Source organism: Manduca sexta, chromosome 19 (assembly GCF_014839805.1).
Source record: "Manduca sexta isolate Smith_Timp_Sample1 chromosome 19, JHU_Msex_v1.0, whole genome shotgun sequence".
Classification (NCBI taxonomy): domain Eukaryota; kingdom Metazoa; phylum Arthropoda; class Insecta; order Lepidoptera; family Sphingidae; genus Manduca; species Manduca sexta.
In genome coordinates, this window is record NC_051133.1 from 6,677,707 (window position 1) to 6,702,865 (window position 25,159).

The 25,159-nt window shown below is 33.4% G+C and overlaps 1 protein-coding gene across 2 annotated transcripts; it reads right to left on the minus strand.

Moving 5' to 3' along the window:
* Positions 1-656: 656 nt before the first annotated feature.
* LOC115445630 (D-beta-hydroxybutyrate dehydrogenase, mitochondrial) lies at positions 657-23,307 on the minus strand. 2 transcript variants are annotated; one of them, XM_030171970.2, is made up of 8 exons: positions 23,184-23,307; positions 17,637-17,765; positions 15,893-16,072; positions 9,436-9,639; positions 7,552-7,705; positions 6,447-6,634; positions 3,287-3,460; positions 657-2,454 (listed from the first exon to the last, which is right to left on the minus strand). In XM_030171970.2, exons 2-8 carry the CDS (start codon positions 17,745-17,747, stop codon positions 2,296-2,298), a joined length of 1,170 nt encoding a protein of 389 aa, XP_030027830.2. In that variant the 5' UTR covers positions 17,748-17,765; positions 23,184-23,307; the 3' UTR covers positions 657-2,295. The 2 variants fall into 2 exon arrangements, with proteins under 2 accessions (XP_030027830.2, XP_030027831.2); XM_030171971.2 differs by having other exon boundaries at positions 23,065-23,299.
* Between the last annotated feature and the right edge of the window lie 1,852 nt (positions 23,308-25,159).

Genomic DNA, 25,159 nt, shown 5'->3' on the forward strand with positions numbered 1-25,159 from the left:
AGGTAAATTGTAAAAAAACTTAGTCTAAAAACATTTTTGTTTACACCGGTAATGTCATTTTGTCTAAACACAATGAATATCTTAGACGAAAATATGATTATAATCTGTACGTATTTACTTGTAATATTTCTATCGGCTTCACATTTTTATGAAAGTTTTAAATCTGAAGTCGTGAGTTATTGGGAAAGATAGCTAATTGAGATAACACTTATTTTTGATAGAGATCGATTTACCTACGAGCCGAATTCCACATGGCTGCTTTTGGCAGCTCTATCCGTCGTATGCGAGAGTGGATTTAGGTTGATACAAATGTGCAACCAAGTATATTTGGGTACGATAGGACATTGCGATCAGCGTTATTAATGGAAATTGCAAGACTCCGATCTAATATTTCAGGGTTAAAAATGCAGGGATGTGCTAGGTACTTCGTACCTACGTTCTATTTGAATTTCTGGGCAGTGTTGATATTTTAATGAATAGTCATAAGGTCTAACATTATGTGAGTTATTTACTCGTTGTATAAAATATATTCTTATATAGTTAAAAGGGTTTAAATTATTCATAAAAAGAATATTAGGAAGTTTCGATTTGCATTCCGCGTTTACATATTAATTACATTTTCATCTAGGTGTCAATGTATGTAATAAAAAACCATGTATTGATTTATTTTAATAAAAACGACATGTCACATAAAAATGATGTCACACAATAAAACTATATTTTGTAGGTAATTTTTTACCGTCGGTCCGTGTTTTTGTCGCACGTAAATGCATCTCAAAATGCAGATGGTTGTTCGGAGTCACTTCGCAACTTGTATTACACTACTGGCTGCATTTTTCATAATATTTTGGGTACACTTGCTGTTACTATTTTACAGATTATACATTTACTAAAATAGAAGATTCCCCTTCTATATATTAAGGGTTACCTACATTCACTCACTAAAATTATTTTCGATCGAACAACAATGTTCACTACTATAACATTAATAAAACATACATCGTAATTATGTACACAAATAAAAAGAACCTATGTAAGAATCGTATGCTATGCAACTTCACAGGTATGACTAGTTTAGTAGATGACATAAAAGTGTAGAACTATATTTTTTAATAGCAATTTAACTTAATAACTATTTGGTTGTTTTGCGATGGTCATTGTGAAATAAACAATCATAACATATTTTCACTTTTAAAATGTATCAGCCGAATACTGAAATACTCGTATGTGCATGTAAGATTTGGTCTCGTGCCAAATGACTGACCTATATCAAATAGATATTATGTATTCAGTTAGGTGTTACTATCCGGATATTCTAAAAAGAGCAATAAATTGATACCATCGCCAGGCACTGACCGATAAACTTAAGATTATTTCATATTAACATTACCTTTGATGTTTATGTTTCAACTCACAAATATACTATAAATATACAGATGACAACATATTTTTTATGAAGTTAAACAACTTAAAGATTAAAAAATACAACAAGCAATTTAAACCAAAATGGCTAGTTTTTTTTTACAAAAACAATTCATAATACAAACATAATATTTTATCTACTGATACAATAACAAGATTTCGGACGAAAAATAATAATGGCGTTAGCTCTGCCCTTAATTAAAACGGCACCATTAAACGGTTTAATCGAACGCCTGGATAACTTTTACACAGGGTTTGCTGAAATTCTGCGCCCATTTATCAATGCCTACGGACTTTTTATATTTTTAGACTTTTACCAGCCTTACCCAGTGGTACATGTCCAAAGGCAAAGCCTACGGGTCCGTTTATTATTCAATGAAATTATCTTCTATTGTGTTGCACACAGAGAATAGTCGATCTCGTTTGGCAATAAGCAATTTTGTTGCTTCTGGGGTCATTTTAATTGATTCGTGATAGCAACTCATTAGGCTGTAGGAATATTGTAAGTCCTATCCATTTCCTATACGTATGGTTGTTGAGCGCTAATTTGACCTAAGAAACACTTCTTAAATTGTACTAAATTTCAAAGACTTTACTGTAAGGTTCACACCATGAGTTCGACCGAAGGCTTCATCTAAACTTATTCGTTGGAACTGTTTGCGATAAGTCTAAGGAAAGTTTTAAAGTACAAAGTGAATGGGCGTACTGAGGTACCATTAGCATAATATTGTTATCATATCACTGTTTCATTATAAATAGAGTACTAGTATAATTTATGTGATATAAATGAACAAGCTGGAACGAGTCTCTGAAACTTTTCTACAACCACGAAGTGTAACATCTGAGGCCGATAGTAATGAGCAAGTTTTTCGCTTAGTCGGTGTACAAGCCTTCGTAGAGGGAGCGAGGCATATGTTCGGCGAGTAACGACTTCAGTTTCTCCCTCGGGGAGACCGGAGTGTAGCGAGCGAGGGGGAACGTGCGCGTCACACCGTCGCTCAGCGCCCGAGTCACCGCCGACAGATCTGCATCCTGATCCGAACAAATAAGCACATTGTACAATTATAAAACTTTACCTTTAATTTATGAAAAGATACTGCCTCGGTGGCCTAGTACTATTGCGTTCGCATTATGGCTACTGTGCTGAGGTCTCGGTTTCGAATATCGGTTTGGGCTGGTTTTTGTATTGAGTATGAGCTCGATGTCTGGAATTTGTGACTTATATGGCGATAGGTTCGTCACCTTGAAAACCTTGTTTCCAACATCATGAAACGGAATATACATCACATAATATGGGTGCATTAGTTGCTACCGCTACCTGTCTACCGTTTCAGCAATAAAATGACGTAAGGGTGTGAGTGAGTGTGTGAGTGAGTGTGTGGGTGAAAAGAGAATACTTGAGTTGCCGACTGTACGAGTGAGAAGGTACCTAATGGAAATTTCTCAAGTCGTTGAAATGTCAGCTTTAAATTTGGTTGGAATAAATCCAATTACGCGTATCTATATATTTGATTTCAACGCCCACAGCCATAAATTCATGAAATCACACAAATACCTACAATTCCCGCTTATTTGTTTATGGGTTTTATATGATATTAAACATCCCGATCTGCAAAATATCTTTAGGCATTTAGTTCCAGAATCTATTGGAATCGTGCACATTCATTCTATTAGATGAATTCGGATTCGATACACTTGTTCCTATCCAACTATAAACTAGGTAATTACAAACAATGTTAATAAAATGTAATAATTACTGACAGCAGCGATTATTTTTGTAAAACTTTAAGTTTTCGGCATTAATGGGTAGAGCGTAGCGTGTTTGTAAAATTAAGCATTGTCACGTTTTGCGGCAGACACTTACAGCGCTTTTTGTGTACTTCTCGAGGCTGCGCAAAGCTTGTTCGAAGTAGTCCTCGCCATAAGCTCCCTTTTGTTCATCGCTCAGTCGCTTCCACATATCACGAGCTTGTTCCAAAAGCTTTTCCTCCGATAGCCAGGCACTACCAGTTGTATACTCACCGGCTGCTACCACCACCTAAAACATGAATTTGTATTTAAACTTACGATATAAACAAACGATAAATATTTTATATTGCTACGGATCATAATTTTACTTGGATGTATACAAAAATTTGCGTGACAGATTTATTACTCTGTCCTGGCTTTTACATTTTGTTAAACGACGACACGAATTTTATGAATATTACTAATGGTTAGGGAACTATTAGAATTTCTTATAATGGTTTTGTAAATTGTTTCATATAGTAATATTAATCAAAATATTTTATGATTGATGTAATTTCAAACTATAAATTACGAGAGAGTAATAACGTTCAAAATACTTTGTCAAATAACAGCCTGCAGATACACATCACAGACACACAGCTGCATGCATTATCGATGATGTTGCACGAAGCACAAATCGCAATCCATTGCCATAATGAACACTGTCACGGATGTGTGAACTGAATCGCAGTTGAAATGATTATGCTCAGCGCTTTGGGATCAAATAGTAATTAGTGTAAAAAGTCGTTTTGTGCAAATAAAGATATGAATGGTTCATATCAGACTGTGAAGCCGTCCTCAAAGGGATCATTTCGATATACTTTGAATTCTTATGATTGGTGACTATCGAAATTTGCCATAATTCTAAAATTGGTTTAATCTCACACTATGACTTTAAGGATTTTTTTACGTCATGCGACAGTAAAGTATAGTATGGGTATAAGAATCAATTGATAGTTTATGAAATTAGTAAATAACCAAATCATTAAGTAATAAGTATATAAAACGTTTCGCTCGAATTTTTGCGGGTAGCCAATGGCCTCCAGTAGAATTGGAGTTAACAATATAATTCACAAGTATATTTGTAAATAAGTATGGTCGTTATTATATTTGCCAGTTATGATATGAATGAACGTGCTCTAATGTGTGTATAATGCAACGCAATCAGTCAATCAAGACATAGAGTGTATTGCTATGAGTACTTATATATTTGTATAGCAATTACAGCGTTATTACTGGTCAAGGAAATAATGCTATAATAACATGGCTTTTAACATAACCTAATATTATGATTATTTAAACACTAGCTTCCGCCCGCAGCTTCGCCCGCGTGGATTTCGGACTTCAAAAATGGAGCCGGTCGCGAACCGTCCGTCCGTCCATCCGTCGAGTAGTTTTTGTTTCTATAACGGTTATACAGACAGACAGACAAAAATTTTACTAATTGCATGTTTGGCATCAGTATCGATCCCTAATCACCCCCTGATAGTTATTTTGGAAATATATTTCATGTACAGAATTGACCTCTCTGCAGATTTATTATAAGTATAGATAGATATAGATAAATATGAATTTTATCAAGTAGGTAGTCACTACTGACTGCATAAGTTCTGTTGTGGAACAGCAACAGCAACTCATAAAATTATTTAATTATTATAATCTAAGTAACGCTACGACGTTTGTCTATTTCTGCTTTAGAATAATTCCTATGCCTTACATAAAGCTCGCCGTTTTATCAGAACATGACTTTTTCAAAGAGGCTTTTTGAACTTTAAGGATAGGCGCATACAGTCGAAATTCCTGCAAATATTCATACAATTATTTTATGCCGGTAGAGAACGAGTCTTACACGGGTTTTAACACGATCAGCGGACCAACTGAAGCAATCCGTTCGTGGACCGTTTATATTACGCTTAGGATTTTTATGCAATTAAATGAGAGAAAAGTATGTCGCTTCTCTGTTGTGAAGCTCTACAAATGTCCATAAATAATCGCAATATCTATTATCCACTAGCCAGTTTCGGATTTTAAAACACTATAATTGGTACTTCACTGCGATTTTCATTCCGAGGTATTTATTATGTTAATCTTATAGATAACGGTTGGTAATTACACTTTACCAATTCCTTCAAACTGATAATAACCAGTGCTAGCACTATGTTCCTTTGGGAAGAAGAACTAAACAAATCGAAGATAGAGATAACTTACTTACATTGCCTCACTCCACTCTAGATAAATTTTAAAATCACCTAACTCTTCTTATTTTATATGGATCTTGTCTTATGTTACTTCTAATCGTATCTCACTAATATTATAATAGTAAATGTTTGGATGTTTGTTTGAAGTAAATGCAGAAATCGCTGAACGCACTTGGATAAAATTTGGCACAAGGATAGACTATGTCCTGGATTAACATATAACCTACATTTTAACCTAGTGATTAGCTCCCGAATAAATATTTGAATTTTATATTCTAAATTATAAAATATATGGCGGTGCCATCGTACAGATGCCGTTAAGGATTGCGTCAGTAATTTAACACTTTGTAAGTTGTACATAATATTCTACGTAAATGTATTTTTTAATATGAGGTTACTGAGAAAAAATGGGTTCATAAATAATACACGAACCGCGTTTCAAAGTAAAACGAGTTTAGCAACATACTCAAAAATAAATATTCAAATTAAAAAATTAAACCCGACAACGAGGAAAAAAATAATTTCTGTTTAAATTGTAGCATATAAATGATGGTGTCGTTAAAGGTATTTTAGGTAAGTAAGTATATTATGATTTATTCCTACCTCAAACGCCTGCAGATGTCGATGATACCTCTGGTATAGCGGATAGCAGGCAGTAATTAACTAAAGGACTAAACGCGGACAAAAGTATGTATACTGAGCTAGTTATAGTTAACAAGATTGCCCTAGTTGTATATTATAATAACCAGGTAATCTATCCATTCATGCCGTGTTTGCAACATTAAATTTATTGATGCTAAGTGCTAATAGTTCGTACCTTAAACTTTAAAGTAGTCTAACAAGATAAATCTAGTAAAACCTGATAGAAAATGTATTTAATATATTAGATGTTTTATGCAAGAAACAATATCCTAGGCATAGGTATATAGTTATTAAATGTGTAAATTATATACCCTTTCCTGTGTGGTTGGATAAAGTATATAGTTCTATAAGCATTAACACACATATTATTTATAAAATTATGATATAAATACTTACGACATCAACCCCACGGGGCTTAAGTTCGCGGCGAAGACAGGCGGCCATTGCGTCCAGAGCGGCGAGAGAGGCGGCATGCACTCCGCGGACTGGCGCCGCGACGTGGGTGAGGATCGACGAGGCCAGCACGATGCGGCCGCGGGCACGCCGCACCAGCGGCAGCATTACCTGCACCAGTCTAGCGGGACCTATGTCCGTATCAATATATCAGTTAGATTATTTAAATACTATTCAACAACAAATTATGGAAATACCAGCCGTCTATAAAAGCCTCTAAGCAGCAAGAAGACATATGAATTAGAAGTTTAGTCATGTTACCGATAATCGGTTTAAACTTAACATTGTAAATAAAAAAAATATTTTTACTAGTAAATATAATAAATCAGCAGATAAAAGTAAAATGGGTAAGTACACAATATTCTGTTCTTCTAATTAGCATAATAAATAAAATAATATAGCCGCTTTTGAAACTAGCGTAGTCCAAGTTAACTGAGTACAAATTTACGGCCTCACGCACATCTGACTCATTATATTTTAATTACTTAGTAAGTAACAAAGAACTCTCCTAGTCATCTTCACCAGCAGTTATTCTTTAGAAATAACGCGCAATTAATATTATAGGTATACGTTTGGTCCCATACATTTAAAATATGGATCCGTAGTGTAAAGTAAACGTTTACGTTTTGTTGTTTAATCAAGTAAAAGGAAAAACGTGATTGTGACTGACAAAGATTTATGGAGCAATTCCGCCACACGGCGGAACCTACCAATTTGTTAACTGTTATAGTCTCTAGGCAATACATCGCGTTAATTGAGAACTCAAATTAATTATCAAAATTAAGTATATTATACACATAATCACGTTTTATCACTGCCGATGTATTAACTACTGAAACTTTTTATTTATTTCTATACGAAAATACGAAACATGTTTCAAAAATTGTTATAATATTAAAACACTTCATAATCAATTTATAAACGAATAAACAAAATATAATCTTTTTTTAACAACAATATTATACCTATATAGAATGACGCACGCCATCTAGTATTAGTTAAAGGTATCTAGTGAAGCGGTGACGAGAAAAGTAAAACAAAGGCTCACCCAAAAGGTTCACATCCATGGAACGTTTGATGACAGAGAAAGGCACCCACTCTAGTTCGCCGAGGGCACACCACGACTCGCAGTTGATAATCGCCCAAAGGCCTTGAGCGCCCTCTGGCAGGTGATCCACGATGTACAACGAAGCCGAGAGTATCTAAAGAACGAAGAAAACCCATTTCCATAAATGATTCCGATTTTTATCGCTAGAGTTCGACACAGTTACTGTTTTGTTATTTGTATTGTGTAAAACATATCGCGTATAAACACATCAACACACTCAACATCGCAGAGGCAGGTTATTAGTTTTGCAATTTATGTGAACATGTTAATTATATGTTTAGCGAATTTTAGTAAATAATTCCTAAGATGTCTGAAGGTCGCTCAGTAAACAAAATCTAAGGGATCAAACGGAACCATAATTGTTTAGGCAGAGAGGAAGCAGAGTCCTTCTTTTACATAGTTCGTAAAGTAATTTCACAATAATAAACGCTGAGATGTAATTTAATTTGAGCAATTCCGAGCGTGGACAATGGTTATATTATGATATTTTGTGACATCTTTTACGTTATAATTTAGCATGTTTTTATTGGACCAAGGCAAAAAGACCTCACTGGGTAATCTAATTATTGTTTCACAATTAAATAATGAAATTCTGTTTATATGACAAACAAGTTCAACCAATATACATTTAAGACTCCATTGACCCCTAGTATAGAAGACATAATATTATTTCTAACTTGTTCTTGTAATGTTGGTGTATCTGTATATATCGGCTTTATTTAAATTTGAATTTTATATATTACAAAAATTAAGTTAATTTTACGGAAAATATACTTTTCGAAGCGGCGATAGCCTAGTTGGGTGTGGAACGGACTGCCGAGACGAATGTTCGCGGGTTCAAATCCCAAGGGCACACACCTTTGACTTTGCTAAAAAAAAACATGTGTGTATTCTTTGTGAATTTATCGTTCGCTTTAACGATGTAGGAAAACATCGTGAGGAAACCTGCACATCTGAGAAATTCTCTATAGGAATTTCGAAGGTGTGTGAAGTCTACCAATCCGCACTAGACCAACGTGGTGGACTAAGGCCTAATCCCTCACAGTAGTAGAGGAGGCCCGTGCCCGGCAGAGGGCAAGTATATAATACAGGGCTGTTATTATATACTTTCGAATGTTTGTAAATAAACATTGATAGATAACGATGTCATTTTAAACATCATGTAAAGCAAATTTAGAAGTGTCAGACTTGTTTGTTTCTGTGTAAAATTTTGGCAATAAATCTTTGAACAAGTTCAGACGCATCGATCAGACGGTGTTTCTGATTGTACCTAATGTGACTAAATACGATAGCGAACATAAAAATCTTGGCGCATAATGTCCCGCCCGTGTCAAAGAAAATATGTGAATGAAAAAGTGACTGTTAATTAATAGAGAGGTACAAATTGTAATGTAGTCAAATTAGTACATTTTGTAACGTGTTTAGCGCAATACAATGGTATAAGCGTGGGTGGGCTGACTTCACGGTTGTAACATTTTCTTTTACGTTGCTGAATTAATTTGATATGTTTATTATATTCTTTAATTGGTATTAGCTGGAAGCTATTCACAAAGAAAATTACTTAGAAAGTAAGAGATAGGTTTACATACATAGCAGACTGAGGTATTTATTATTTTACATCACAGAATAATATATTAAGTATAACTTCAGATATTAAATGATCTATGATACTCTTTGCAAAATATGACATAGTTATACCTATTTTGTTTATATATTTAAAAAACTATCTTAACGAACTTAACCATGTCTAATGTAATAAGTGGTTACAAATCACCTAAATCCAAATAATCCTTCCACAAGTAGTAATTTAGCTGCTTCATGTACCTGTGTTTCTGAAGTGACATCAAGCTGTAGTGTGTGAAGTCTTCCAGAGCAGTCTTCTTTGAGCATATCAGCATCGATGTTGCCTGCTTTAGTTTGGAAACCAGCGAAAACGTGGTAGCCCATGTCATCAAGCCTTCTTGCGAGTGCGTTACCGAGTACATTGTCACAACCGGTCACGAGAACCGCTTTGCCTGCCGCTGTTACCTGTTCACAAAGTTTATGCAAAGGTTTATTTCTGCTTGTTGCTATAAAAGCTAGGTTTGTAGTAGATTTGTAAAATTGAACACTAAAATATACCAGTGTCGGTTATCAAGTCGGATAATCTATTCAATACCAATAAAGACAACTAAAGATCAGTTTGCTTCGGGGAACTTATCAACACAAAAGCAATAACAGTTAATGCCTTCCAAGGATGGCCTTTGAAGTGTAAGACGTCGCGCTCAGATAATGGAAATGAGCAAAATATTGAAGACTAAGTAGTCTACTTTTGGTTCTCACGGCACCAACTAGATGCTATCAAATAGGCTTGCTAATAAGGGTTTAGTCACGTGGTATTGTTTGTATCTGCAAATTAATTATATCTCATCAGGGCATTAACGTTCCGTTGGATAGGAATAATGGGCGGGCGACGAAATTAAGTTTTCTTCGAAAGTAGACGACGACAGCTTGATTGATGGCCGTTATAATAACTGTTGAGTGAATATTTTATTTAAACATTTGTAATGTATGTTCGCGGGTATGCGTGACGCGGTGGCATGAACGAGGTTAACTATTTCAGGTTTACCTGATCGTTAATTCTTAATCTGCCACTCTTCTCCCCAAACACGGTCACGCACAAATCACAAACCCTATTTTTATATATGGGATTTCCGACGTGGCTGAATTATAAGAAATCGCGTCTTACTTAAGTATATTTAGTTTCAGATTTAGAGGGTAAGTTAAGCAATGAAATTTATTATTTATTATTTTATTTATTCATTAGGTTAGTGGTAAATATAGAAAACATCAAAATAATATAATCAATATATCTGTATGCTTTCTGGGCGCTATTTGCATCACGTTTTGACTATAATTTACTCTCTAAGAAAACTTTGTGATTTATAAAGCTAAATACACTCCAAACCCACGTTTGCAAACATCGAACATAAGATGTAAATCTGTAAGAAACCACCATGAATATTTTTTCACCAGCGTCTGCTGTCTATTCAGTAAAAACACGACCATTAACCTATTTTAAATCGGACCTTCCAATGGATTGATGACGCAAGTATAGCGGCTGGCACAATGGTACAATTGTTGCAATCTCCTTGGCAATTTATAATGCGACACATTCACACAGACATTTTAGGGGTAATATTATACGATATCATGTAATAATAGTTATTTCATGGCCTGGTGCGGATACGTTTCGACATGGAAAAATCTTTTATTAGTATTGGAAATGCACGAACACTGTCAGCTTGTATAAGAATCATATTGTAATTTCAATTGATGTCATTTCAAGACCATTTTATAGTAAACGGAGCCATTCTAAAATTAAATATGGAGTAGTTTTAACTGGCTTCTACTTTGAATATAGCGCGTAACGTGTATTATAAAATTAACAAAAACAATTATGTTTGCAATACCTAACAAACAGTAAATAATATATTTTGTTGCGAGAAATATATTTCATACCGTGGAGCCGCGACCAATATTTAATACTCATTGATAATACGTATATGTAATATTAAGTACACATAGGTATAACCAAACATTTGGTTATCTACATTCCTGCTTTCTACAAATAGTACGCTGACTGTATACACCTTGCGTTATACCTTGGCGATCGCATGACATCCGTTCAACGATGCGTTTTTTAGCTGTAGCTATTAAATTTAGTCTACGGATAAAAATAAATTTCAATGTATAGAAGATTGTGAGAACACAGATTTTAAATGTATCACCTAAAGCGATAATCCCACAAGACTCAAAGTGAGTCCACAAGCCGTCAATTTTAATGCTTCATATTTCTAATGAAACTAGACCTCGCAAGTCCTTTCTTCGTTCAGTTCGATGGTACATAGACATTCTAATAGGTGTGCAAAACAGCAAGAAATTTAATTGCAGATCTTGTCGTTAATAGTGCTATACGGGAACTGCATGTTGCAGAATTTAGGGAAGTCGCAAAATTGTATTTTTTATAAGATTAAAACATTTCAAGAGTAAGAATTTGATCTTAATTATTGCTTCAATTTTGAAAATTCTTTTTAGGCAAGTTCCAACGTATAATTATTTATTATGCCGAAGTGCAAAAGGCTAATTCTATCCCGACTTTTACGAGAGCGAAAAGCCAGTAAGTTTATATTAGATATAATGGATTTGTATACCTTTTGATATACCAACTTTATTAAAGTTAGCGGCGCGCTCTCTAAGATAATCTTTCGCGGTTGTATACTTATTTTCCATAAAAGAGAGAAACATTTTATTAATTTAATACACTGATATATCATGACCTAAACTCGCAAATATACTTTTAACTAGTAAAATAACATTGTGAGATCTTTATTTTTGGATATATTATTATATCTTATCCTTTTGAAGCCTTAAGCATAGCGTAATACTTAGGACATATATATTACTAATTTAAACCCTAAATAAGGACAAAGAAAGCTATTTTCTACCAGACATGTAAACGATGGACACCGTTGTGTATGTTAAATTTACATATTGCAATTGACAACTATGTCGAAAATAGCAAAGTTTATTAAAAGAAAAGTGGAACTTGAGACAGACATTACCCAAAAAGTATTGTTTGGGCGGAAATAAGGTAAAACTTTGAAAATGGAAATGAAATTTAGTATATAGTAGTCCAAATAAAATTAATAACGAACCAGTTGAAATCATTAAAATGACGTTTCCAAAAGCCTTTGTAAATTTTATACATTAAAACATCTCAAGAATATATCAACATAGATTAAAAAAAATATATCCATATCAGCCTATTTACGTGAGCCTAGAAAGTGACGTCACAGATAGACACACACAGATAAAAGAGCCGCGCGACTTGCTTTGTTTCATAATTTTTTTATGAATAATGCAAATATTTTATTTTTTTATTCTCAATTACTGAATTACGCAAAAGCAATTAAGTTTATCATAACTAACTTTATTCTTGAGCTAACTTATTATTATTCAGTGCGTCTGATTAAAAAGAACTAAATTCGTTTTGGGTTTTATTATTTTAGTTTGTTGTTATTTTTAACTCTCCTTGTTTATGAAGCATTTGTTATTAACATTGTTATAACCTTATCTTGAGAACGAATACGAATTTAATGATAGCAACGACTTTCACCAATAAAATTTATGAAGTTAGTTTCGTTGTTATTAAGAAAAACTGTTGTTGACAGCTCACTGTTCACGTCTTTGACCTATTTGGTCAAAGTATTAGTAAAAATATTTCGTACAAACATTGCACATTTGTCCACCTACGCACGAGTCATCCTTAGTTAAATAATGGCTTCCAAGTGCCAACCTCAGCTATGAGTCGTAACTAAGATTTTATACAAAGTTATGGTGGTTACTATGTCTTGGTCCTCTAACTATTTTAGGAGGAAACATACCAGCGGATTGAACGATCACATTTCCTTTTTATTTTTAACCAAGTAATTCTTTTGTCCCTGTTTTCACTTTAGTCCATGGTGAGGCTGTTTGTGTGATACGACAGTAAATCGTCTCATTTCAATCTAACGCCATTATGAATCGACAGACATGCCGGTCTGTACTGTTTCGTAACTCTGAATTTGCATTATTTCAATATGGAACTAAATCAGGTGTCAATGACAAGCATTTGTATTATTTCAAGTGTTTGTGTGAACTTTCTAAATGAGTGTAATTTTATTTTCATTCACGAATTCTGTGTTTGTTACCTGCCTACTGTCGGTGTTCAATTGAGACATGTTGCGATAACGCGCGGGACTAGAATTTTCAGGGCGTTTAAAAGCGGTGTTCGCAGTGTGTTCCCGCTTAAGATTGTTTTGGCATTTAATCTTGATCTAGTGGGAGTAGCGGTACGTTGGATACTGGCAAAAGAGATCGCGTGGGTGTTAACGACCTTCTTAAAGGAAATTTCTTTAATACTATATTATATGATTTTTTCTTGGCTTTGCTACTTATACATAATATACACCTGTATTAAGCATAGTTGGCTTTAGACTGTAGGAAAACAATGCAAACAACTTTTTTTTTTTTATAATATTTACTTTTTATTACCCGTTGCGTGATAAATTTGTAAGATCTAGGTTTGTAAAATAAAATTTGGCTTAACAATAATACAATATAAGTCCAAATTAAATATTTTACAAAAAATCTCCACATAACTAAATCAGGGTAAAGTTTAATATACGTAAGTAGTAAGGTCCAAAAGTTTTTGGCCTGAGCTATAAAATGTAGGGTTGATATAAAAGCACTATTAATTTTTTTCAATATGGTCTCCATTTTTTTCAATGCACTTTTCACAACGCTTTACTCACATTTCTATACCCTTAAAAAAGTACTCTGAATTTTTCTCTTCAAAATGTGATAAAACTGCAGATGTCACCTGATGAAGACATCAGTGTCAATTTTTTTTTCCTCGCAGGTCAGATTTCAATTTTGAGAATAAATAGTAATCGCTTGGGGCCAAGTCGGTACTATAGGGTGGATGGATGGTCGAGCTCAGTGAAGCCGCATTCCCTGATTGCAGTCTTGGAAACAGCGGTCTCACTCCATCGATTCCTTTTTTGAGAGTGGATCATGGTAAAGGACCATAGTTTCGTCACCAGTAACAATCGAATCCAAAACTCCTTTCTGACGACCTTCAAGAAGGAATAAAAACTGCTTACAGCACTTCACTTTTTTGTTGCTTTTGAACAGCGGAAAGAAGTTTTGGAACCCACCTTGCACTAACCTTATTCATTCCCAAATGTTCATGCATGATTCTAAGCACTGTAGTTTTGAAAAGCCCAGTCATTGCTGATAATTCTCTAGTCTTCAGTTGTCTGTCTTCCATTACTTTCTCCTCCAGAAATTTTATGTTTTCATCTGTAATGGTCTCAAAAGGTCGTCCTGGACGCGGTTCATCTTCAATTGATGCTCTTCCTAAACGAAATTGTTTCGCCCACTCTTTAATCGTTGAATACGAAGGAGAAGAGTGTCCGTATACGGCATCCAAACGTTGTTTGATTTACGTCGGTGTTTTCCCTTCCTTTGTCAAGAATTTGATCACAGCACGATACTCAATTTTATTCGATTTTTTTTGCGATAGTCTATCTTTACGCACCCCTATCTATTTAACGAAATATATTTTTTTTTAACGTGGGTAGGTCATAAGAATCGTGTAAAATAATGACATAAAAAATTCAAGTCTCCGATTAATGTAAATTGGGTAGGCTGGAAACTTTTGGACCTTCGTAATATCATTCTATGTACATGCCTTCGAGCCAACATTCATCATTCTTTATTACAAGAAAAAAAATGCGTACAAATATAATATTAAATGCGTGAAACATACATAAATAAAATATGTTCATTATTGACCGACTTGCGGCGTTCACAATTAGTTGTGAAACATAACAGAAACGATTTAGTGGTATTTCAGTAACTCTTCAGTAAACTCGTACACAACCTCACGAAGGAAGTTTAAATTGTTGCTTGTAAAAGCTTGGCACACTGTGGTGGATGAATATTCATAGGGTCTATTAAGGTTCTACAAATGTTTTCTTTATAGAATATAGAAGCCTTTTCATATGGAGATGTGCAGAAGCGAAAACCTACTATACTTGTAATTAAAATGTTTCTACCGTGTTAATTGCTCTTCTGTTAATAAAGTTTGCTTTGCGCCTCTATACATCATATCGTCGGGCATTAGATAAGAAGTTTAATTAGAATAATTATAATAAACTTTGCTAAGAAGGTTTTATACGGTCTTTCAAGCTTAACTTATTCCGCTGCATCTCTATTTAAAAGTTAGTGAAAAAGGTCACCTATTTATAGTTGACCGTTTGACCTTAATTGTGTTTAATGTGATTAAAATATAGTGATTGCTTTCTTCAATTCGACGTACTTCGATCCAGACCAATATATTATTAAAATGATGTGTTTAGTAAATATATTCTTAACTTCAATATCCATAATCTTGTAATTTGCCTTTATTATTTATCACAAATAGGTAGGTATTTTAATAATATCATTGATCGTTATTTCATTGATCATTTCCCTTCGGTGTTCATCTTTATAACAATTTAAGCGTAAAATCGGACGGATTGAAGATGATCGAGCGGCAAATAAACGTCGGTAAAGATGTAACATTACGTAATATCATCAAAGAAACCAATACAGAACATACCGATTTTTATTACATTTGGCAAATAGATTAGATAGAATCAGTAATTTCTTTTATTGCTTTTTTAACCATATAAATTATAATATTGATAATTACCTGTAAATTGTGGTAGAACCACAGTGACCCAGTGACGGAGATGGCAAACCAGAGGAACAGTGTGAACACTGATATTTGGCTGAGATGTAGAGCGTTTAGAACAGTCGACAATACTACGGCGAGCGCGTGGCACAGCACTATCGGCAACGCGCATCGATCGATTATGTCCCATGGCACCTCCTGCAAAATTCACTCTCCTATAGACTCTCGGCATACTTACGTAATGTCCGCTTAACATCAAAAAGATCGAGTACAATTAAACTATTATTGTGGACTTGAGTAAATACATCAAATTTTGTTATTGTATAATAAAATCGAGTCAAAAGAATATATATTAGGGTAATTTAAAAATAGCTATACACCGTTCATGTCCTTAAAATACTGTATATTCCTTTATAAAGTTCACTTTAGACATTTAGGTCAGCTGGATGCACATCTGCTTTTCTTTCAAAGGATTTTGTGAGTAACAGTGCGCGGAGACAAATGTTTGTACTGTATTAAAATACTCTAACCTTTCGAAGACGAATATATTTTTGTTTTTCTCAGAGTGCCAGAAAATGCAGCAATAACATTATAAAAATATATCTTTCCACATTTTATAATGCAGTCGACGTCGTTTGTCTAGAATATACTTCTAGAAATAATGTTAATGTTTTCTTTTTTCCTCTTTCTTACCTACGTTGCTCTACGTTGTATGTAATTTTAATTATGAATATGAATATTACACAAAATTAGATTACGATTATACATTTTTGGAAGTACAATTATGAGTATTTTTCTTATTTATTTTATATTGTATATAAAAAAATTATAAAATCTTTGATTAATTTAAGTAAGAGAAAAAGATAGAGATTGTTTTTACATAGTTGCTATTCTTTGAATATAAAGTAAATCCTTAGTTATACTAAATAGTACAAAGGAATATTTTAGTTTTTATATTTTAAAGAAAAAGCTAGAATAAAGCCTGTAATGTAATAAAATATCTACACAACCAATGATTATAATAGTGTCAGCTCAAAGGGCTAGTGCAATTGCCACTATTGGTTAGTTTCTTTTTGATCTGTAAGCAACCAATTTATGCTTTGAAAATGTAATTATGTTTACTGTCCACACACATGCTAAATACATCTAGGTTATATTTGATATAAAAAAAATATGACAGATGAAGCTTGATCTAAAAACGTGTTTTTGACTTTTCGCGTTTACGTGTGTAAACATAATTATTTACCGTTTATTTGAACAGTAAAGGAATACGTCGTGAGGAATTCTGCAAAATTTACAGAATGAATTTCGATAATATAATGCATATTGGTAGTGAAAACTATTAATAAGCATTATCTTTACGTGATAAGCGAATGGGTTTATATTGACTGATTAGAAAAAAAATCTGGGTGGAGAATGGGACAATTTAACTCTTAATTATAACATTATGATAGTGTTAAATACTGTAAATTATAACCTTAATACTGCGACAGTTCACAGTAACGTCTATTTCTTTCTGAATAAAGGAGTAAAATAAAATTATATATAATGTACATGGATAAGGTTCGGAAATACAACATTGCCGTAAATGTTTTTCATTCAAACCCATTTTTTGTTGAATTTTATTGTCGGGACGTGATAGGTGGGCGAGCGTGTCCGGTGAAAAGGTATTAGACTCAAATGCACCAATTTATTACGTGGCGATATGAAGGTTCGCTGTAAATGTTATCGAGGTACCAGGCCGAATATATTTTGAGCTTACCTGTGACTGTGTTTGTGAACTTTTTATGAGTGATCCGCGCCGTGCCGATGGACGGCGATGCATGGAGGGCGCGGTTATGGAGGCGCGCCGCGTTACGTCGCCGGCGACCATTGTTCACGCAGCTCAGCGCTGGAGACAACAATTATTCTCTTAATACTTCATCTACACCTGGTTGCGACTCTAAATAAAAAACGCCGTTATTGTTTCAATAAAACACATGCCAAGCGGCTTAACTATGATAAGAGCACGCGTCCGGCTGGCGGTATGTTTTTGCTTGCAGAATTTATTGTGCGTGTGCAGGTATCAATTCAGTGATAGATGTTTCGATATGTATGTCCCTGGGAGCCCGGGTGCCGGGTCACAAATAGAAAGTGCAGCGGTAGTAAATGTCGCGAATTGCTGTCGAGTGTGGCAGCGAGAGGCGAGCTGCGAGCAACGTGCCGCGGTCGGTCGGACACGCGTTTATTTTTAAGCGATCGGTCACCGTGCCGACCTAAAACGTTCCAGTGCCAAATTTATATGATTTTTGATAGACGAAGCGTGGGAGTGGAGTCGTTTCAACGTTTGATCGAATCGTAGCTGTAATTTAAGGGTTGTAATCGTTATACCTGCCAATTTGTTACTTGAGATTTAAATTGAAAAAGATTTTATTTGGATCTATTTAAAACAAACAATACAACTATCACCAGATTGATGGGAACTAACAAAATATCTTTGATCATTGTAGGTGTCTAAATAATTGATTCCATAAAATTCAAAATATTTTATACACGTAATTATTTTACTCATTGGGCCATTGCATATTAAATATATTAAATCAGCTGGATTAATAGATTATAGAGGAAATATTATAATGCCTCGGTGGCGTAGTTGTATTGCACGTCCGGTACAATAGCGCTCTGAGGTCCTGGGTTCGAATCCCGGATCGGGCAAAGTGATATTTGAGTTTTTCTGCTCAGTATCAGCCCGGAGTCTGGAAATTGTGCCCGATATGGCGATAGGCTCGCCCCCTATCACATCATGGGACGGAACATACTTGGCGAAAAGTGGGTGCCCTAGTTGCGCCTCTGCATACCCCTTCGGGGATAAAATGCGTGATGTTATGTATGTATGTATGTATTATAATATGGCCATCCTTGTACTAGATACCGATTGCAAAAATTATTAAGTATTGTATATGTTTATGGCCCTATCACATACCATTAGGTTACTAAATTGCTCATTTGTTTCATTTCTAATAAAAATATCTTCCTAATTATAATAATTATAATTTGGTAGTAATAAAGTCACTGTTTCTTTTATGTTTGCTTAGACAGTCTTTAAGTTTAATGAGCTAACGTCATAGACAAACAAATTTATTTATTCACTAAATTGTGTACAAACCACTTAAATTGCGTGTATTTTATTCAAACATGCTTAAATCTACCAGTGAAATGATATGTGTGGTATTTATTTATATTACGATCATTGCTTACTTATATTATATTGAATCATATATTGTTAAGTAAATTATTGTTAGCACTTTGAAATTCTTCCCTCTAACCAATTTCGCAGAATTAATTCTTATTATATTAAATTCCTGGAATTTACTAGTAACAGTAATACAATTATAATCACAGCACCGTTGTATCGTATTTATGAAAAATCTTTTCAAAGTGATAGTCGGTGAATATATCGAGTCAAAAGCAAATAAATTAAGTAAAATTCAACGTGATCATAAAACGAATGCGTGTTTAGTACCTATGTGCCGAAATTATATAAAGCTGACGTGCGCCGGGCCAACTGTGGATCCGGTGGGAAATTTAAGCATAATTAAGAGGTAGGTTATATTATTTCTTTGAAAAATTTCGTCATATAAATGCTTTTACTACGTATGAATTGTAACTAAGCAATTATAATGTTTTTTAAATTATCTTCCGGCTTAATTATCGGCAAGTATTGATATAATGTAGATAATCTTTGGTGCATAACGATATTGTAGCATTTATATAGTGTGTTAGTTGAACTAGCTGTCGTTCGAATACCGGATGAATCTGTTTTACATATTTGATGATGTAGAAAATAGAAATAATTCGCACTGTTTCCAACGCCGTGATCGAATGATTAATATTCTACAAGTCATTACTTCAAACTTTCAATTCTATTTTAAGGTTTCATTTAATATGTATTCATTTAGATGTCAGCATATTTCTTTATGAATAATATATTTTATCAAACAACTTAATAGCATAAAAGTGGTAAGGAAGATATGATTTTGTTTTCCCCAAGCTATCACGTCATTTATGAAACACTAAGTTAAGTTTTGACGATACGTAAAGCACAAGATATCCACTTTCTTTTACCACACGAACCTTGAATATGGCGAAATAATAAAAATACGTGTACTTTTTGCCGTGTGAAATTGAGTTCTGTGCGCACGCATTTAGACTCTTGTTTTTTGTAATAATGTTGTGAAAATATAAAAACAAGTGAAGAGCGAGTAGGGCTCGTGACTTATAAGGGTTTTGTGTTATAAGTTATTGTACTGTACGCTTTACACGATCTTAGTATACCAGGTATAACATAACGTATTTATTTGTACTTTTTTAAATGATTACCTTATACAAAATAATGTATCATTTACGTCTTCAGTGGTTTTCCTCTCACTCTGAATTTTTTATAGTGTGACTGAAAGTATAAGTTTTGATTAGTCATTCAGTTGACATCAAATTTTAAAGCATTCAATTCTATTGCGGTAATAACTTTGTCAAATAACTTTTTATTCTTTAATCCTTTGAATTTACATGAATGGCAATTGTTTGATAAAAATCCTTTTTCCAAAATAAAATAGAACTCTATTATTAATCTAGGGCACAAAATATCTGCATAGGTCCTATATTCCAGGCGTGATTGAATCACAAACACACAAGTTTTCGCACATATTACAATATTATTAGGTTGAACCATGAAAATGTTTATTATTAAAGATATCTTCGTGGAGTGATATAGTATTAGCTCGATACATACCACGGACTCCGGAGGTAAAGTTTATTTATTGAACGTCAATAAATGCTGGAAATCAATAACGATGACGGAATCAGAGAATTGGCATAGACCCAAAAAATAGCTAATTCTGTAACGTAGTTTAAATTCATACCTTGGTCCAAAGATCATTCGGTGGCATAGATTTTTTTAAATTATTATAAAATATTGATTATAAATTGGATATTATTTTTTTATTGAATACAAAGAGATGCATTATTCACGAAAAGAATCAAGTAAATGTATATGCGAGTATCACAAGGCTCGTTTCTAAATCAGAGCGGGTACTCTGTGAAATAACGCTTGTTTATGTCGCATTCGAAACAAAACCCTTCGCAGTGCTTCGTTTTTCTTTTGAAAACGTACTTTCATAAAAGTTAGCCAATTAAAAGAACAATTGTTTATTGTTCTGTTCCGTTTTCTTAAACATTTTTTTTGTGTTGAATGTTATGTACTTGAACGGCTTTCTGAATCCTTTGAAAAAATCGCTCAAAATATACAATTTTGTAAAAACCTGTCTTTTGTTATGTTTACATCTACAGGGTCACTTTGACATTGCGTTATTAAATGAAACCACATACTTATCTACTCAGAAACAACACTTTAAAATACACTTATTTGCACCTAAGACGTAAAATAAAAAACGTGTAAATTTCGAACAAAATAAATATAAAAAAAAAAAAAAATTACGCGTCCTAAGGCCACTATTACTACTCTAAGAGAATAAATACATCGCAGTGGCTACATCATATTTTCAGTCAGAAATACACTCACGCACACGGCTTCGCATTAAACAACAAAATTGACAAAAAATCAGAAAACTAAAGCCAGCATTTTTGGAGATAATATTCGTTATTAATGAATGATTTTTGGCACAATGTCAGCAAAGGTAAAGACGAGTATGTGGTTTCATTTAGTAATGCAATGTCAAAATGACCCTGTATACAAATCACAATATAGCCATTTTTATTGAAGTAAAATGTAATATAGGAAGGTTAATTTAAACAGTTTTCGTAGTGTTTATCATCAATGAATACTGCTTGATATAATTCTTTGTACATGAGAGAATGCTCTTTATCCAAAGAGTACGCAAAGTTAACATAGGTATATGTATATTAAATATTATAAAGAAAATACTGGCTTGTTTAAGTAAACTTTTTATGATAAAGTAAGGCAGTATATTTTACAATATGATATTTCCTCCGTCTCTTTTGCCAGAGAGCTACTAAAATGACAACTTTTCATGGGAAACGTGTGTTTGCCTACGATTCCTTTCTATACCGAGTTCAAAAAGGTCGCAGTTTTCATTTGGAATATTCGTCTAAGGGATTTTATTTAATTTTCTTATTATTGTAAAAGATATATTTTAATAGATTGGTTTTTGATTCAAGTAACTGGAAGAAGTATATATAGTGCGTTTGTGTTGAGTTTATTTCTTACTAATGAAAAGCAATAAATAAAAAAAAATGAAAGCGCCCCCAAAAACACTAAAGACCAAAAAATATTTAACAATCATCATAATAATAACAGTATCATATTTATAAGCCGTTACATTAAAGGACTAGACTTCAATACACATAATACATATAATCAATATTTCACAAAATAACATCTATAAGTATACAAGCGAAACCGAAAATCATTATCCGATTTTCTTCGTGCAGTCGTATTTAAAACAACTGGCGCTGTTGTACGGCGTGACGTAATCGAGAACACGTTTAAAAATCAATGAGTTTTACTTTTGTATCCCCCTGTTACGATACCAATTAGCACATGGTTTTTTACTAAATAAAATCCCTCTTTTCGCTGCCATTTGAACTTCAGCCTTTATTTGCTTTGTTGCAATTTTATTTGAATATGGTAAAATATTTGAGTTCGCTTTTCTGTTGTGTTTAGATTTACATTCAAATTTAACCAATTAATATTTATGGGCGTTATTATTTCTACCTCCCGGAGAGGTTACGCATGTAATCATTATTTCTATTCTAAGCTTCTATTAACTAAGTTGCGCCTTAAAGTGAGCAAACAAAGAGCAAAAAATTAACACAATAAAAACTACCTATTATTAACTATTACAAATTTATAAAAACTAAACAACTAAGTAAGTAAAAACAAACGTTAATTATAATCTTAATAATACCGGTAGTTGGTGCTTTCTCGTTATTTGATATTTAAGCTCATCCATTTCAAAGGCTTTCATATATCTTGTTGATTTTTTACCCATTTTGATTGTGCTCTTTTTGTTAAATCGTAACTGACCTACATTTTTGATAAATATAATAAAACAATAGAAGTAATTTTCCTATTAGTTCAAAAATTGGATGGTGTGTCAATTTTAACTTATAAACACATCCGATATTTTTTCATTATTACCGTTAATACACTACTGCAATGCGAAACCACTTACACCACAAATTGATACCTTACACGATGTCGTTTTTATCACTTAATTTAACATAATAATTTTGATTTACAGAACAAACTTTTTAATTGGTTAAAAAAATACTTTTATAGAATAGCACGTACTTTGTACTGGATAGAAAATATGTTATGGTTGGTAGAGACAGAGATCGTGCCGCGTCGCGTGCGCAAGTCTGGGCGGGCGGCGCGAGTCGGTCGCCAACTCACACTGTACAAAAACGCCCGCCGCCTGTGCGTATGCACACACGCACACACATACGTGCTAAAATTAAACACATGCGCATTATTATTTATTACTACATTTTCGCACAGACTGTAAAATCAGATAGGTACCCCACTCAACGTTCAAAAGTGGAATGCTTTTGGCGATATCGAAACATTAAAACATTGAATGTTCCCAATGCACGATGTGTATTCAAAACAAAGCTACTTTATAAACAATATACTTAATTTATCCTCACAACAAATGTTTTTGAACAGTGTCAAAATAACACATATAAATAGAGTTTTGCGCTGAATTTTTTTTTAGTAAGTCTCAGAAAATTAGAAAAGCTATATTTAATATAGCCTAAAATAAGACGTAGCGGTAAAAAATAAAATGAAGGTGTTGTAAAAGAAAAACAAAACGTATAAGGGCGAGTTGTACTCGCACACTGAGAGTTCCGTAAAAACTTGTAGGTTAGGTATCCTAAGCATATATAAGTTTAAACTTCACAAACTTAACTTTTCACACACACGGTTATTGTTAATAAGTTTGTAGTAGTATTTTTTTTATTTTTTGTCGTTAATTTGCATATTTGCGGTTCACAGATATCTTCCTGTACATGTGCTGTGTAGTACTGTTTCTTATAAAATTTCATGATTCTAGGCCAATGGAAAACTCCATAGATTTTGATTCCCTTGTAAAATAGCAAAATATGCGTCATAAGCGGTCATATCTTTTGATCGGATTGAGTTACAAGTTTGATTTTTCCACAGCTGAAAAAAACCTTATACTTAAGTATGTGCTAAATTTCAGGTCGTTATCTTTACACGTTCCTTAGAAAAATTGTCTTGCCAGACAGAAGGACGACGAAGTAATCTTATAAGAGTTCCTTTTGAAGTAAGGAACCGTAATTATATTTCTAGGATCAAAGAGACCCGGAACAGATCATCGAAGGCTTTTCTGAATATTACACGAAAACTTAAACCATAACCACACTGGGTGTCAGTGAATATTTATTTAAGAATAATTTATCTATGAATATCTATCTAAGCGATTTGAATCCTGAACATTATTAAAATAATAAACCAGATCCTTATATTTTCACCAACAGGATGCAATACAGATTAAAAAGCAATTATTATAATTTATATTCGGTTCTATTTATCACTATCAATTGGCACAAAAGAATATTGCAGTTTTAAAGATCGTTAAAGCTGTTGTAAACCATTAAACTCTTTTCATTATCAATTTCTTAAATATACTGCACGGATTATATCCAGATGCTGTTTTATTTTTGACAAGTGGGTTAGTGTATTATAAATGTAGATAATAACTTCTTAATCGAGAATAGATACAATTTTATTAGAAAATGTTATTAATATTAGCTTACCACTCCCGCAGCATATATGTTCATACCTATGTACATATATAGAGTAGTATTTCAAACTCGCCTAGTACTTACAGAAAGTTTATCAGAAATTATCTAAATGCCACTCGCTCATTTCGTTCAAAATAAAAAATGCCATACATTTCATAAAAATACATTATCGGGAGCAATACTCCATCGGCGTACAAATTGGTTGCAAAAATTAAAATCTTTACATGTTGTGCATATGACATGACATGTTAGCGGATTTCACGTGTGTAATAAAAATGCATAGCGCATATTATTTATTTTTCATACTGCGAATATCTCGGTATAAAATTATATAAAAACACTTATGTTGGATGAATTTTACTTATAATAAAATTAATATTGTTTTTATATCAGACACACAAAGAGGCATCGACTTTCGATGTACAATGCCTAAAGTACTTAAATAATAAAACGATCTCTGAGTACCTACTTACGTTATTATTATATTTCTATTATAAG